Here is an 18083-nt window from a genome sequence, read left to right on the forward strand (position 1 = left end):
ATAGCCAGTCAAAGAGACCTAAGGGCCATAGCAGAAGATACACAGACATCTGGAGAGAAACTTTGTAAGTGTTTCAATGCTAATGTTAGAAGCCTTTGAGCTAAAATAGGAGTACCTGGTTTTAAAGGAGAATTTGATATAGTGGGCATGATGGTAACCTGGTGGAATGCAGTCGTCTCTGGATATAAACTCTAGAAGAACAGGGAAGGGCCTACTCGAGGTGTTGCTCTGCATGTCAAAGAAGAAATAATATCAAACAGACTAGAAACTATAAAAGAGGCAGACTCATCCACAGAAGTGCTGTGGGTGACAATAACTGGCTCCAAAAGTAATTTAGCATTAGGTACGTGCTATCCGCAGATGAGAACAGCCAGTGCATTCTTGAGATGGAAAATGGAATTGGAGGTATCCAAATTAGTAAATAGATGAGAATTCTAAATCTTTGTCACATTGATCTTATGATGGCCAGTTAAGCTATCTAATATATTAACTACAGCTATTTAACAATGTACAATCGATACATAGTACTGCAGTCCTCACTAAATTACTGGAGGGCATGTCTGGATTTCTTAAATCATAGCAACAAATTTGTAACAGCATTTGGATCTGGAGATGTAGATCTATTTGAAACTGAAAAATAATTGGAGAACAAAAATGTCTGATTTTCAGAGTAAACAAATTGACAAGTAAGTAACAGAAGGATTCCCCCCCCTCCCCTTAAGCTCCATATAGGTAATTGTTACCTGATGCCACACTGCATTCCTGGCAATCGTAACCAACCGATTGGCCACCTTGAAACTATCTTTTCTGTTTTTGCATACATTGTATGACCTGATGGCTCATTCCTGATAGAGAGCATACTATTTATGTAATAAATGAATAAAATAAACCTAAACTTGGTGCAGAATGGAAGAAGAAAGTAGTGCAGCTCCTGGTCTGATAATTTTCTTTTAAGTGTCAGTCTGAAGTAGAGATTTGAAGAGTTTAACAAGGTAATATTCCTGTCCAACATGGCAACAACAATATTCTTCACTAACATTTCATAGAAACTCAAGAAAGTGAAGAAAGATGTGGCAGGAGGAGAGTAAGTAGGGAAATAGTGATGGGCACATTGCAATAAGAAGGAAGAAAGTAAAACAAGGATCCATGAAATTATGAGGATCCTCATGATTTCATATATTTAAAGAGGACACCCACAAAACCGCCATCCAATCACAGAGCACATCTGCCGCCACAGACTGAACCACCAAAATCAGAGACCCAAGAGTCACAGGCGTGGCCATGGTGCAAAAACATGGAAAACAGGCAAGGTTCCTCAGGGATCCTCGTGATTTCATATGATTTTTCCAGAGCAACACCACCATCACCAAACCACAATCCAATCACAGAGCCCATCGGCCTCCATGGACTCCACTACCAAAATCAGGGATCCACCACTCATATGGATCCTATACTTCTCAGAGCTAGGAATGTGGGGGGGAGAAGGATTCAAGATGCAGTTCCTCATGGATCCACTGGGTTTTAATACAGTGTCCTCACAAATGCACTTTTACATCACAGGGCACATCATAAGAACATAAGAAGACCCATGCTGGATCTGACCAAGGGTCCATTTAGTCCAGCACTCTGTTCACACGGTGGCCAACCAGCCCACAAGCAGAACACAGTCAACAGCATCCTCCCACCCATATTCCCCAGCAACTAGTATATACAGGCTTACTGCCTCTGGTACTGGAGGTAGCTCTTAGCCATCAGGACTAGTAGCCATTGATAGCCTTCTCTTCCAGGAATTTATCCAACTCCCTTTTAAAGCCATCTAAGTTGGTGGCCATCACCACATCTTATGATAGTGAATTCCATAGTTTAGCTCTGTGCTCTGTGAAGAAGTACTTATTTTTATCTGTCCTGAATCTCCCACCAATCAGCTTCATGGGATGACCTCATTGGGTTCTACTATTATGGGAGATTGCACGTTAGAGCTTGTGTGCAAGAATCACGAGGACCCTGCTTCTAATCAAACCTCGTTCAACATGCTGGATCTATGCTGATTTTTATGGTGCACTCCATAGATAAGGGTGAGGTGTTCTATGTAAAAACTATTAAGATGGTTCATGAGGATCCACTCCTCAAATACCTGTTGTTGTTCTGTGGGAAAACCTTGCTCCAATCGATACATACTTTTTAGAGGGCAGAGAGTACAGAAGGATGACAGATGATTTGATTATGGACTTGGGGCTATTTCTCTGGCTTGTTCACAAAGAGAAAAACCAGACTTCCTTGTTTGCATATCACGACAAACACCACAATAACAAAACATGTCTGAATTATTTAGCTGCTCTCAATCAAAGCAGGAGAGATCAGGCAGCATGTCATAGTATGCTGACTCATTCATAAAAACCCAGGCAGGATCTACACTACTGCTTTATAATGGTTTATAACAGTAGTGACAACTGTTTAGGCCCAGGACACACTACATATACAGTTTTCAGAACGTTTTCAAAGTGTTATATCCTGCTTGGTGTAGATCTGGTCCCAGGGTTCTAATGAAAGTAACTACATGTTCAGCTTTTTAAGGTTCAGGTCTGAGGACATGTTCCTCAAATCAATGGTTTTGTACTGCAGTGGAACACTCAAATACGGGATCAGTAATTTGGTTCACACTGAACAGTGTTATCTATGATTTGATTATGGTTTCATGTGGATCTCCATGTTTTTCTGTCATAGTCACGCCTATGAATGTGATATGATGTTTCAGTGTCTATGTCTTATAATCATGAGGATCCCTGCCTCAGATCCATGTTTTTGCACTGTGGCTGCACCCACGACTGGTAGATCCCTGATTTTGGTGGTTCAGTCAGTGGAGGCTGATGGGTTCTGTGACTAGATTGTGGTTTGGGGGTGTTGCTCTGTAAAAATCATATGAAATTATGAGGATCCCTGAAGATCCTCATAACTTCATGGATCCTTGTTTTACCCAGACCCCAATGAGAACCCTTGCACAGAATGGAATGTCAGTAGCACCTGTGAATCAAAGCCATGTTTTCATGTATTATTTTAGAGGGTTAGGCTGAAAAAATATTTCGTACATCCCCCCTCACCCCAATAATCCCAGCATGGCACCTGTGCCAGCCTGCCATATTTCCTGGTAGCAAGCAGGTCTGAAATTTTAGGCAGGCCTGACAAAGCAGTCCTCACAAAGCTGAAGTTGGGAATCCAATACAGTACCACTATAAGGGGCATCACTGGCAGCTGCCATGCACCGAGACACTTTCCAAAGGTGCCATGGCACCTTCCAGCAGAGAAGGTAAAACCCAACATAAGGCCTGCTTTGAGTAGACTTGTTGAAATGAATGGGTCTTAAACTAACCATGACTAACTGCAGTCCCATTCTTTTCAATGGGTCTACTCCAAGTAGGATTTATATAGTTTTTCACTCACAGTTAACAGCCTGCAGAGCTGTTTGGTCACACTTTTCACTAGGCTCGTAATCCAGTTGATTCATTCAGCTAATATTATCTATGGGCATACCCACAGCCAAACTCTCTTAGGATCCACTTTTACAGTTTGTTTGGGCGTGTTTTCTTACCATGCGAGTCCTGTCCAACATTATGGAACTCACTACCACAAGATGTAATGATGGCCACCAATCTGGATGGCTTTAAAAGGGGGTTGGATAAATTCCTGGCAGCAAAAGCTATCAATGGCTACTAGCCCTGATGGTTGTGTGCTATCTCCAGTATTCGAGGCAAGAAGCCTGTTTCTGGGGAACATGGGCGGGAGGATGCTGTTGCACCATGTCCTTCTTGTTCATCCCTGGCTGATGGCTGTTGGCCACTGTGTGAACAGAGTGCTGGACTAGATGGACCCTTGGTCTGATCCAGCAAGGCACTTCTTATGTTCTTATCAGCTTTGTTTGACCAAATCAACGCAAAGGCAAGGTTGCAAAAAAAGTACGTGCTTTAAGAGTTGAGGACAGCAAAGATCGGTGCCTGTGAAAGCCAAGGTCTTCCTTCTCCTGTCCCTTTGATCAGTCACTGCCGAATTTACGCACGCGCGTGGCTACAGATGAGCGGGCTTGCCGAAAACTTGGAAAGGGGGGGGGAAACGGGGGAGGAGGCACCCAGCGTGGGGACGACTCCAGCCACGGCCCCGCCTATCTCGCGGTCTCTCCCCGCCCTTATTCAGTTGCGCTTGCGTGGCTATGGCGGTGCCCAGTTCGGCGATGGAGACGGCCGCAATGGGAGTGGAGGAGCTGGTGTGCGCGCAAGGCCGGAACCGAAAGGCCGTGCTGTGCCAGCGCTGCAGCTCTCGCGTCCTTCTGCCTGGGGCCGCTACCTTCACCCGCAGAGAGGTACGGGCACCAGAAGGGTTGAGCCGCCGCCGCCCTGCTTCGGCGTGTTGCAGGGTGTTCCTCTTTGGCCGGGGTGGCTCCTAGGATTCTCCCTTTCGTCAGGCAGCGCTTCGTTAAGAAACGGCGTGGTGTAGTAGTTGCACCAGCCTTCCCCAACCGGTGGTCCTGTTGGACTACAGTTGCCATCCAACACATCAGGAGGGCGCCAGGTTGGAGCAGGCTGAGTTAGAGTGTGGGACAAGGACTTGCAGACTCCAAGGTTCAAATCCCTGCTTAGCCATGAAGATGACTGCCGTACTTTGGGCCAATCTCTCTGGCACACAGTGTAGGCTGGTGGCTCCAATGTCAAAGGGGTGGTTAATCTGGTTTGGGTATTAATCAGATCCAGTCAGAACTCTAAAGCAGCTATCCAAAGTGTACCCTGGATAGCATTTTTAGGGTTCTCACTGGTTCTTACTGAAGCCCGGAGCAGATTCACTGCCCCACTGACATTGGACCCACCAGCCTCCACTGCTCTCTTAGCCTCACCTCTTTCATGAGATTTTTGTTGTGTGAGAAGTGAACCATGTATGCCGCTTCCTTGAAAGAAAGGCACAACGTAAATAAAAATAATAATTTGGGGGAATGAGAAGTTTTTCTTTGGAATATACACTTTCTTCCCAGAAAGCCTTTTTCTTTGAGAATTGCAGTCTGTTTGTGGCTACTGAGTAGTGTGACTAAGGCACTCTGCACATGCTTAAAGGCATATCAGTCTGCCAATTCCATAAGGTCTGTAACAGATCCCTGATGTTAAAAGCAGATTGTGGTGATGACCTGTGGTTCAAATAAGCCCTGGGGAGGGCCTGCTTTGTGTCTAGACATCTCAATACCCAGAAATTCAATACCTAGGTTTATGTAAGTATTCAAGGCAATCGTGAGGAGGAAACCACACACATACATGTGTATATGTGTGCTGTTTTGCCAGCAGGTGCCTGCTCCAGTTTTGTGTTTGGGAAAGGGTAGAGAGCTCCCCAAACTATCCCCCAGATGGTGCTGGTGGTGTTGCTGCTTTCACAATAACATCACATGACTTGTTTGTCTTGTCATTTGACAGCTTTTTCTTCCTGCCATGAAGAAGAAGACAGCACTGGTGGGTAACAGTGATCTGGAAGGGGATGTCCTACAGGACCACTGGCTGGTCGATGACATGTTCTCTTTCGAAAACGTTGGCTTCACCAAGGATGTTGGGAATATAAAGTTCCTAATCTGTGCAGACTGTGAAATTGGTCCGATTGGCTGGCACTGCTTGGATGACAAAAAGAGTTTCTATGTGGCCTTGGACCGCGTGTCTCATGAATGACTGGTGACCAAAAGACTAATGAGCCTCCTGGCAAGCCAGTTAGGCCATCCTAAAGGTATCCTGCTTCCCTCTAGTGAACTAATGTCCACTTTGTAATGCCAACATGCCGCCTTGAAAATGGCACTGGTATGGTGCCGTAACCTGATGCGTCAAAAGAAGTATCTGTTTATATCGATTGTCAACTCTCCTTCTGATTTAAGTTTTGCCGTGACTCTGTTCCTGTGTAATACCTTGCAGATTGATGTGGGTATGTTTTGAAACAAAGGCCTACCTGTGCAAATTGGTGGTTTACCTTGTTTAAATATTAAGTCCTCTGAAAAATGACCATATAATGCAACTGGGAATGAGTCTTCTAGACATTGCTTTTTGCAGCATCAGATGGAGTTTTAAAGTTTTCTGCTCTATTTTGGACCAAAAGGTACATACTTCTCATTTAATTTTTACAGGCATAACAGCTATATCTGTCAGTTTCCACTTTATGATGATAATCTATTATTGAAAGCCAGGTCTTAGTTGCAGAAGGACATTTTTAATGGGGGAAATCAGATGATGTTTTAAGAGTGCAAAAAGGGTCATTTTAAAATTGCAAGAAGAGAATGTCACTGGAGACTAATTCTTTATAAATATTTGTATTTAATTAAACTTAAACCAAGCTTCACAGTTTGTGTATTGTGATCTTTCTATAAATATGTTGCTAGAGAGGGATGAACCTAGTGAATCTAGACTAATTAAAATAATTGAGAAAGCAATCCTATGCCACAGACAGCATCCAGGGGTGGGGGGCATAGATAGTTTGGTTTCCTGGCTCTGAGATTGGCGACAGGGCTCGGACCCTGGAGCTGGGAAACCATGCTCCCTGCTCCCTCCATCTCTGCCTCGTTGCCTGCGTGGAGAGAACCACGCCAGCTACCTCTCAGTGCTTAGAAAACAGACCACAGAGACAGGGAAAGGGGGACATTCCCAGGCATGTGGAGGGAAAGAGACCAGGGCGCTGCAATATGCTGCTTCCTATAGCTGCCCCAGCCTCCTTATCCACCCCCACCACTTGTGGTGCCTCTGCTAGACTGGCAAATTCGCCCATCTAGCAGAAATGCAGGGTGGCTGGGGAGTATGGAGGTGAAGATCATCTCCACTTTCCTCCCATCCTGCATTGAATAGTTGGCAGCCTCCCTAGTTCTGAGGCTGCCAACTATCTACATAGGATTGTGCTCTTAGCAAATCTGAAGGAGGAGGGATTGCTTTAGTAGGGTCCAGCCCCTCTTTACTGCATGAATCTTTTCAGGTTTTTAACCATTTTTAATTCCAAGGGTGAGCAATTCTAAAGAAACAAAATCCTGAAGTTAAAACAAAATGTATTTGTTATATTTTATATATCAATATACACTTTCTGGGGCAAGGTGTTGGAGAGAGTGGTAGCCTCTCAACTCCAAGTAGTTCTGGAGAAAATTAGTTGTTTGGATCCATTCCAATTGCAGTTCCCATCTAGTTTTAGGATAGAGACAGCCTTGGTTGCTGTGGTGGATGGCAACATTGGGAATAGGACTTCTCAGAGACTTCTGACCATGATATCCTTCTGTCCCGCCTCTCTGAGCTTGGCTTAGGGGGCATAGGCCCTGTTCAGACATCAAGCTAAGCCATGATGGTTAAGAGTTTTATGCTACCCATGATGGCTTAGTATATTGCATGTACTGTCTCTGCAGAGGCCATCAGTGGGGGATGAAGCAGCAGCCAGGTACCTCTCCATCATGCCTGGGTCCAGCTCCAGCTGAGAGCCCCCTCCCTCCTGTTACCAACTGTCACTGCTGAACTTTGCAACTAAGAATCTAGTGCCTGAATTTGCTTTGCTTTCCCCCCTCCCTCCCAATCCTCTTTCCTTTTGTGTCATTTTTTTAGACTGTAAGCCTGTGGGCAGGGACTGTCTTAAGTAATATTTTTGTAAGCCGCCTTGAGAGCCTTTTTGGCTAAAGGGTGGGATAAAAATGCCAAAATAAATAAATAAATATAGAGTGTTTTTCCTAACCATGGTTGCTACATAACTACGCTTTATCCGCCCTCACTAACCACACACTGCAAAATAGTGTCCCTAACCATGGCTTAGTGTGTCATCTGTCAGGCCTCCATGGTTAAGCAAGCACTGCCATAGAGCTCAGTGGCAAGAGCGGTTGAAAGCAGTGCTTGCCATTCCTGACACAGTGTGAGATCTCCACAATGCAGTCTGAGAAGCGTGCAGAGCACCAAGATGTAGGGATGGGTGCACTCACCCACTCTCAACTTGTGCCCCACTTTTCTTCTAAGTTTTTCAGTTCAGTTTTTACAAGTTTACGAATTGGCACAAATGTGCAAATTTCCCCCAAACATGCATTTTCACTTTTTAACATGGGGAAATTCACATTTTGGGCATTTCTTTTGAAAGGAAGAAGAATGAAACTGCTGGCCATGTAATTGTCGCCTGCAGCTGGCGGTAGCACTGGCCCTCTAGTGGCTGACTGCTGCACCGCTGAAGCCGCTGGGATGTTTGACAGACCGATTGGAAGACTATGGACTTCTGCGGGGCAGTAGGTGGTTAGGGTGAGGGTGTGATTAGGCTAACCACGCATTGGATCATGGTTCAGTGGTCATGTGGGGGAGTATGCAGCGTAATTAGTGCTAATCACCATGCACCATGGTTAGGTTAACCAGCCTTCCCCAAGTTATGTGTGAACGAGGCCATAGCATTACAATGGCTCTGGTCCTTGGATAGACATTGCCAGAATTTGCGCTGGGTGAATTCTGTCCCCACCACCACCACCATGGACTCTAGTTTGTGGGGTGCCTCAGGGTTCCATCTTACCCCAATGCTCATCAACATTTAAATAAAGCCTCTGGGAGACGAGACGATATCCAGAGGGTTGGGTTGCATTGCCATCCACATGCTGATGACATGCAGTCTACCTCTGTTTTCCATCAATAAATCCTAGGGAACAGGATTCACTGGACAAGTGCCTGGTTGAAATTTTGGAATGGATAGAGAACAAACTGAAACGTAATCCAGATAAACTGGAGGTGTCGTGGATTGGGAAGTCTGTTGATCTGGGTAGAGCTGTTAAATTTGCTTCTGGACGGAGTTGCACTGTTCTGAAGACCAGTTATACAGCTTAGGAGTGCTCTTAGTGTTGTCACCATCTGGAGAAGCACAAGTAGTGGCAGTGGCCAGGAATACCTTCCACTAGCTTGGGTTTGTATGCCCCCTACAAGCCTCTCTGGAGCTACAGGACCTGACTTCAGTTACCCATGCTCTTGGTATCTTGGAACTGGGCTACAGCAATGTATTTTACATGGAGTTGCCTCTGAAGACAGCTTAGAAACTTAAATTGGTGCAAAATGCAGCAGCCTGGATGTGTAACATCACTCTTGTGCTATTCCACTGTCCCCAGTGGATTTCTGGGCCCAATTCAAGGTGCTAGAATTAATCTTGAAGGGGCCTAAACAGTTTGGGACCAGGTTACTTTTAAGGACCATCTGCACCTAAATGACTCTGCTTGTAATCTAAGATTTGTATCAGAGGGCCTGCTTGTGTGTTTGCCAGAAAAAGTGGTTATATTGGCAAGCACACACATGATGGCCTTCTTGGTGGTGGCCATATGGAACTCTCTCCCAGTTGACTTTTGACTGTCCCCTTCAGTTCTCATTTTTAAGAAGGCCTTTAAAATGTATATTTTTATTATTGCATTTCCTTAGTGAATTCTTTGCTCTTTTGTTATTGTGTCCACTATATGCTTACTACTTCTGCTTAATGTTTCATTTCTCTCTCTCTCTCTCTCTCTCTGTGTGTGCGTGTGTGTGTGTGTTTGTGTGTGTGTACACATATTGCTTTGTGAGGGGTTGGTCCTGAAAAGTGACTAATAAATAATGGGAATAAATAAAATAATTTAGAGCTGCAATACTATACCCACTTACCTGGGAGAAAGCCTCATTAAACTCAGGGGCAGGGTCTGCGTAGACATGCATAATAAAAAGATAATAAAAAGATAAATTTAAAAGGATTAAATAAAAAGTTACACACATGGAAATACAGAGCAGAAAGGCCATTTGTAAATCAGAATTACAAAACATTGCTGGAAAGTTGTGTGAAGATAAATGTTTTATAATGCTTTTCACAAGTCAAAACTAGACTGTAGACATTTTGAAAATTAACTTTTAATTTTTTTTAAAAAATTACCCATTTAACATGACTCTGCAGAGACTATGGACCAGTTCACATGACATGGCAGCATATTATGGTTAATTAACCCATGACTAGCCAAGGTATGTGTAGTGGCCATTTTGAGTATGTGATCTCCAATCAGTGAAATCAGCAGTTGTGTTGTATTATGTGAGCCCAGCCACTTAAACAACTTACATTTAACCCAACTACTAATCAAGGGTTAAATGTAGGTTGTTTAATCCTTGATTAACCCACAACAACCAGACCAGTATTTATGGATTCTGTTAATATATTTCAAGCCAAAAAGGATTCTGTGGCCAAATTAGCTTGGGAAATGCTCGTCTAAATCATGGGTGGCTAACTTGTGGCGCTGGTACCACAGGCACCAGTGTTTGGGGCATGCCTGCAGGGCCCATAGGCTTACTGAAAGCATAATAGAGTGCATGTTCTTATCTGTAATCCGGCCCCCCACTGCTGCCTGCTCTGTAAAGACTTAGACCATAGCTAGACAGAGTGATATCCCAGGGATCGTCCTGGGATCATTCCTGTGTGCCTACATGACGCACAGGGGATCCAGGGAGCAGGGAGTGACGATCCCTCCCTTTCCTCGGGATATCACCCTACCCTTTAGTGACCTCATTTTTTTCTTGTATAAACTCTTCTGGCCATCACTCATTTTAAATTGTGGTAATCAGCTGCACCTTTATTAAAGATCCTGGAAAGATTCAGAGCCAGACTTGATCTGATGGGGGGCCATCGCATTTATTGTTATGTGTTTGACTCATTCACCTGTAAAGTGGGGTTGGGGTGTAGTTTTTACACTAAAAGATAAACCGAGCCCTCTCCCACCATGCTTCCTTGTATAGCTTGAACACAAAAAGGCCAGCAGGCAGAGCCACCAGAGCAGTCCCATTGTTGCTTATTCCATGCTTAGCTTCTACAGGTGGATAATGTCTGAAAAGGACTCGTTATATCTAATTTGGCCATCACCTATCATAGAGTAGAAGGGCCATCTTGTAGGCCATCTGATCCAACAAAAAAAAATAGCATCCAGACCTAGAATGTCTCCCAACAAATGGCTGCCTAGCCTTTGCTTGTAGTCCTCCAGTGAGGGAGAGCTGTCACATTCCTTTTATCAAGATGTTTCTTCAAATGCTCAACCAAAATCTGCCCTCTGTAACTTTAGTGCATTAGATCTGCTCTAGGCAGTAAAAAATAAGACTTTGCGGTCCTTGCAAAGTATTTCAAATGGTCTGGAAAGTAAAATCCCTGGAATGGATTTTTTATTTTTCCTTTGCGAGGGCCTGATGACTTTTCCATTTCAAATGTCCACCTCATGGTGGCACCACGGTTGCAGGATTGCAATGGTGGTGGTGGTTTTTTGCTGTGTGGCATCAAGTATTAGCCCTGCAGTGAGGAGAACATGGCTCTGTTAAATCCATGACTATACAAACAGCAACAGCTTCCTTTATGTCCCTTTGCCACCTTTACTTACATTGTTATTCACTCTGTAGGAAGTACAGATAATATTCCACAAGCCACTCTAAAGGAACTATGGATTTTATGCTTTTCTGTAATTTATTTATTTATTACATTTTTATACTGCCCAATAGCCGAAGCTCTCTGGGAGGTAAGGACCATCCACCTTTCTTCATTTATATAGGAAGGAACACAAAGGCCCAAATCCAAAAAAAATGTGCGCAGCATGTATATAGCTGTCCAACAGATGATTGGTGCTGTCACCAGTATCACTTGTTTGGAAAGGGCCCCTGAAGCCAAGACCCCATTCCCAACATGGAAAGAAGGGACACCTCTTCTAGAAAAGTGGCTGATGAACTGAGATCTTACAATACTAACAAACTGTTCAGCACTCAACATAGTGTTCCCAACCCAGTTTTGGGAATTGTACATTCCCACCCCAAGTGCCACATTCAGAGATTTAGCATTAGGATAGCATTGTACATGTTGATCCTACGGCTGCTCCGCACTGAAATGAAGCAATATCCATCGGCCACATAATAGTAACCCTTGAATGTTACTTCACAGGACACTTGAGTGCCTAGACATTCCTGCCTTTGCTTCCCACTGAAGTAATTACTTTTTTCAAACTGTAGCAGTCTTTTTAGGAGGTGAATGGTATGGAAGGACTTTGGGAGTTATGGCAAGGAAAACAGAATTGATGGATAGTCAAATAATTCTAGCCATAAGTGGTTTTTAATTCATATCAAGTCATGATTATTTCTTTATTTTGCTGATCCAGCAAAAGTTGAAACTAATGCAATAAGTTTATCACCAATAGCTTAATTCCCACTAATGAATGGGCTTCTCAGTGGAAGATCTCATCCCATTCCTATCCCTATTTAGGCCACATGCAGTCTGCCCCTATATCTATTATATAATGTAATATACAATATTAAATTAATTATGAGTTTAAAAAGAAACACTGACTATGACTGAGCTGGTAACTACAAAGAATAAACAGCTTTACAACATAATAAGACAACATTACAAACTCAACACTAACAACAACTTATTCTTAACAATATTTATCCACTGGTTCTAATTTGAAACAAATCCCAAAGCAGTTTACAAAAGAATAAAAACAAACAACAAAACAAATGAAATAGTCCAAACACATACATAAACACAGACCAATAGTAACATGAGGCTGGTACAAAGATAGTTCATTGGGGGTGGGGGAAGAGAACCAAAGCAAACAGATATTTTCAGTCATAATCCTTTTGTCAAAGAAACGAAAGCTATGCAATGAAGCCAGGATCACTGTTCAACTGATGTGAACTACTGTGCCATGGTTTATATCAGTTTCAATCCAAGAGCTGGGAATATCAAGAGCTGCACTGAAGTTTGATAGGAAATAGGATGCCACGTCAGCAGTTTCGGCACAGGCATCTTTGAAACTACTTGATGGAACAAGCTTCCTGTGATGGAACAAAAGGCTTGTCTGGTGTCTAGAGCAGGCTACTGTTTCATGCAGGACGGAGAACATTACTTCACAGAAACAATATGCTAAATGCCAGGGAATTCTTACCTTTCCTTCCTAATGGAGTTATTACATACTGCAGATGTTGGAGTACTGGATTGTCAGGTGGTGAAAGTCATAGAAGAACTCTGGGTATTATTATAGGGAAGTCCACATTGAAGAATTAAACACTATCTCTAGCCATGATACATTGATTCTTATTCATATCACATTGTTCCTATTTCTAAATTGGGGTCCTGAACTAGCAAAAGTTAACTCTGACTAACAGAGCAATCCTATGTATGTCTACTCAAAAATAAATCCCAAGGCATTTTGTGTTCCTTCCTTTGGCTGTCAGATGGGGTGTTTTATGCTGTGCCTCCAGCAATAATAAGATGTATCTATTTGGGGGGGGGATCAAAATTGCAAAATGCCAATATAAACCCCCAGTGACCTCCATTCCTAGGGAAGCACTACTCCTCTGAAATATCTCCCCTTTCAGAAAAGTTCAGCTGAGCATAATTTATACATTTGCATCTTGATAGGATAACTTGAACATCTCTTATTGTTTGAAGATCAATTCACATGAGCATTTGGACGTTCCCAGCGGCCTGGATTGGACCATTGTTTCAGTTCCTGCTGACACCAAATGTTCCAATTGCCTCAAGTGTGCTTCATCAACACAAACATCGTAAATATTGTGTAGTGATGAAACAATTCCTCGGGGAAGGCAGCTGTTCTGACTGGATATAATGGCTCCAACTATATGTACCACAAAATACAGTTCTTTATATCTCTCCTCATAAATCAGCTCCTTTTCATATGTTGAGGCACCTCCCTAATCACTAGCTAGCATGCAAACTCACAGCAGGCATCTGAATCTGGGACTCCTTCCAAAAGCAGATGCTTCTCTTGAAAGTGGTGGGATCCTGTCAAGACAAGAGTTGAAAAACACTTGTATAAGAATAACAGTTTCAGTTTTCCACTCCTATAACCAATTTTCAAATAATTTGCAAACTCGAGAAGGTATTGATAATAAATAGTGAATTAAAACTTTAGAATAGTTAGAAAAGGGAGATATCTGTATACTATTTACAAATCAGGCATTTATTGAATTCCACTATATTTGCTTTAATACTTGTGTAGATTGAAGGTTACATTTCAAAACCTATTAGATCCATGTCTATAGATGAGAGTGTACCATCTTTGTGAATGATTCCTCGGCCAGGATATTTTCCCAGTTAGAAATGTCATCTTACCTATGCAAGATTTCTGAGAGCTATAATGATAATACTGCAAACTGTAATTTCTTGATTCATACCCAGATTTATGTTACTTGCAAAATGAAACCCAGGAGACTGAATTTAAGGCCTTGAGCAGTTCCATAAAGAATGTCTGGCATTTAGAATCACAACACAAAAGACACAAGTCATGCCTTAGAAGTGTACAACATGACAACAAATCTGCTCTTTGCAGCCATTCTGACATGAGCATATGTGAAGTTTATGCTGCCTTGTCCTGGGATTCATCAACCCAAACCCAGAAATATTGATGGATCTTTCAGCACTGGTTTTGATAGAAGACAGATTCCTCCGAGAGTGCCCTGGGGCCCTGTTTTGTCTCAGGAAATTTCTCAGGTTTGAGCTGGATGCAGCCTAATGCAATTGTAAAGTTCACATAAGAGTAGCAGAGACAGATCAAGTGTGAAAGGAGAGTCCAGTTCAGCATCAGTATAACCCAGTGTTTCATAGCCACTATAACAAAAGTAGGAAGAAGCATTAAGGCTGCAATGGACAGACATGCATAGGAATGCACTCTAAGCAAGGTGTCTTCAGTTAGCATAATACAGGGGGAGGCCATCTTTTGGGGTCTGTGACCACTTTTTTGCAATTTGAGAAACTGTCTTGGGCATCTCCACGAAATGGATGCCATAGCAGGCATGGCTGGTCAAAAAGAGCAAGTAACCTGCCCAAAAGATTTACAGACAGAGGTGGAATTTGAGTCTCAACACACTATACAACTCCTTTGACCACACAGTTCAAAGTCCATTTTTCTTGCTTCCCTTCTATTTCTTGGTGGCTGGGTGTACTGCAGAGGAAAGCACTGGCCTGCTGCCACCCACTGTCTTCATTTCTTAACAATGTCTCTGAACCCCATATGTGACCCAGAGACATTCAGGAGAAAAGAAAATGGGAGCAGTCAGAGGCCCTCCCCTTGCTTTGAAGCAATTCCAGCTGCTGGTAAGAAAATTTGTTATTTAAAAAAAGTAGGAGAAGCAGGGCACTTTAGCAGGTGCTAAGGAAGGTGTCTGGGGACACCCTGGTGCCCATGGACATCACATTACCTACCGTTGGCATAAGAAATGTATTTCATACATCAGTGTCTACTCTCAATTGCACCTTCTCTCCCACAGATATTCACACAAAACAAGCACACCAATTATCTATGCTTGTGGTGAACCTCCTACTCATATAACCAGTTACCACATCCAAAGTCAAGCAGGGTCATAATTAGAGGTTACTGTCCAAAAGTGGCCAGAGTAAGTTAAATTGCCATTTAAAAAAAATAGGTTGGACATTCACCCGATAGTCCTGAAGCCATGATGGACCCTGCCACAAGGCCTAATGCTAGAGCAATTGCAAAAAATAAAAATAAACCAAGTGTGCTATGTCGGTGTTTAAAGTCCCTCAGCTTTCCTATCTAATTCAAGAATGTAAAAGAATCCTTAGTCTATCTTGCCTGGCCTGTATGACTGGTTAAAAAATAAGTCACAAACAGCAATTATATAGCAGGCAGGCAACTCCCAGAATAGTAAATACTCCTCCTGTCTCTTTCCAATTCCCCACATTCCACTATGTTCATACCTGGCCAAGTTCACTCCTCCCACAAACCATCCATGCAGAAAGAATGATTTACATTCTTCATGGGGATAGTGTCATAATGGCAAGTGTTCAAATTGCCATTATGAGATGAGGTTGGTTTTGGGGCGCTTTAAAATGAGGAAGAGGTTTTGAGGGATTCAGAAATCCCTTAAGCAGAAAGCATCACAATATTGCTGACTCCTTTGGTTTCTTCTAGGCTTGTGCACAAAAACTGAAGGAAATCAGATCTTATGGTCCAAGGCCAAAATAATGGACTTGATCTGGAAGCTAGGCTCTGCCATGACCTTAAGAACATAAGTGTCATGCTGGATCAGACCAAGGGTCCATTTAGTCCAGCATTCTGTTCACACAGTGGCCAACCAGCTGTTGACCAGGGACCCACAAGTAGGACACAATGCAACAGCACCTTCCCATCCATGTTCCCCAGCAACTGGTGTATATAGGCTTACTGCCTCTGATACTGGAGGTAGTACATAGCCATCAGGGCAGCCATTGATAGCCTCCTCCAGAAATTTATCCAACCCCCTTTTAAAGCCATCCAAATTGGTGGTAATCAATCACTACATCTTGTGGTAGTGAATTCCATACTTTAATTATTTGTCCTGAATCTCCCACCAATCAGCATCATGGGATGACCCTGGGTTCTAGTATTATGGGAGAAGTAGAAAAATGTCTCCTTATCCACATTCTCCACACCATGCATATTTTTGTAAACCTCTGTCATGTCTTCCCTTAGCCTCCTTTTTTCCAAGCTAATCAATTCCAGCTGTTGTAACCTTACCTCATAAAGGAGATGCTCCATCTCCTTCATCATTTTAGTTTCCCTTTTCTGCACTTTTTCCAGCTCTATAATAACTTTTTAGGTGTGGTGACCAGAACTGTACACAGTATACTAAGTGTGGTCACACTTAGATTTGTATAAAGGCAATATGATACTGATAGTTTTATTCTCAATTCCTTTGGAGTTTGCCTTCTTTACGGCAGTTACACACTGGGCTGACATCCATGAAGAAAGAATGAATTAAATTCTTCATGAGAATAGTCTCATACTGGCAAATGTTCAAGTTGGCAGTATGAAATGAGGTTGGTTATGGGGCTGCTTTAAAATGAGGAAGAAATTCTGAGGGATTCAGAAATCCCCTAAACCTAAAGCATCACAATATTGCTTACTCCTTTGGTTTCTTCTGGGCTTGTGCACAAAAACTGAAGATCAGATCTCATGGTCCATAGCCAAAATAATGGACTTGAATCTGGAAGTTGGGCTCTGATCTTAAACAATCTGCTCTTAACTTGGCCTCAGTCCACCCCCTAAGAGTACTGATTTATTTCACAGAGTTATTGCAAGTAGGATTATGGTTAAGCTCTCTAAACACTAAAAAAAAATGACATTATAAATACTGCCGTTATTAAATTTCCACCATTAACTATAAAGAAGCAGCTACCATTATCTCTTCAATAACCCTGGGGTGGGAACAGCCCCCACTTATCAATTATAAATCCAGTGTATAAAAAGTTGGAGAGTTACATGGGCTACATATAGTTGTAGCCATTCAAAGAAGGGAACTGAAAAAAGTAATGGATACTGTGAAACGAGGTATTATTACATTGTAATGAATAAACCATACACTACACTAGCAGCTAGCTGGTGGATATTTTAGTGAGGCCGGTGGATCATTCTGTGTTTCAAGATTGTGCTAACTTACTGACAGGCAGCAAACAAAACAGAGGGATAAAATTCTGATACATGTTTATGAACTAGACATTTTATCTGTCCAGAAAAAGGGGAAGTGGAGGAGCAAAGACAAACCCTTGGACACTGGTACTGCTGAATACCCAACGAAAGATTCAGTAGAGTTAATCTGTGCCAAAATTTAGCCCTGGAATGAGTTTTCAGTACCAGGTCTGAATCCTGGAATGTTTGAAGTAGTCATTGTAAAAGTGCCCCTGAACATTGTCAGCCACCTTGAGTGCCATTTTTTTGGTAGAAAAGTGATGTATAAATAAAATAAATAAATAAATAAAAGTGATGCCTCTCTCTCTCTCTTACCACTGAGCAACAAAGTCTGTCCCCATAAACTATTATTATTATTATTATTATTATTTATTTATATAGCACCATCAATGTACATGGTGCTGTACAGAGTAAAACAGTAAATAGCAAGACTCTGCCGCATAGGCTTACAATCTAATAAAATCATAGTAAAACAATAAGGAGGGGAAGAGAATGCCAACAGGTACAGGGAAGGGTAAGCAGGCACAGGGTAGGGAAAAACTAACAGTAGAAAGTAACAGTAGAAGTCTGCACAACATCAAGTTTTAAAAGCTTTAGGAAAAAGAAAAGTTTTTAG

At 42.5% G+C, this 18083-nt stretch overlaps 1 protein-coding gene across 1 annotated transcript; it reads left to right on the forward strand.

Annotated features, from left to right (window-relative positions):
• The first annotated feature begins 4196 nt into the window (after positions 1-4196).
• RABIF (RAB interacting factor) lies at positions 4197-6348 on the forward strand. Its single transcript, XM_063119801.1, has 2 exons — positions 4197-4351; positions 5445-6348. Exons 1-2 carry the CDS (start codon positions 4202-4204, stop codon positions 5688-5690), a joined length of 396 nt encoding a protein of 131 aa, XP_062975871.1. The 5' UTR covers positions 4197-4201; the 3' UTR covers positions 5691-6348.
• Positions 6349-18083: the final 11735 nt, after the last annotated feature.

This window comes from Elgaria multicarinata, chromosome 1 (assembly GCF_023053635.1).
Source record: "Elgaria multicarinata webbii isolate HBS135686 ecotype San Diego chromosome 1, rElgMul1.1.pri, whole genome shotgun sequence".
NCBI lineage: Eukaryota > Metazoa > Chordata > Lepidosauria > Squamata > Anguidae > Elgaria > Elgaria multicarinata.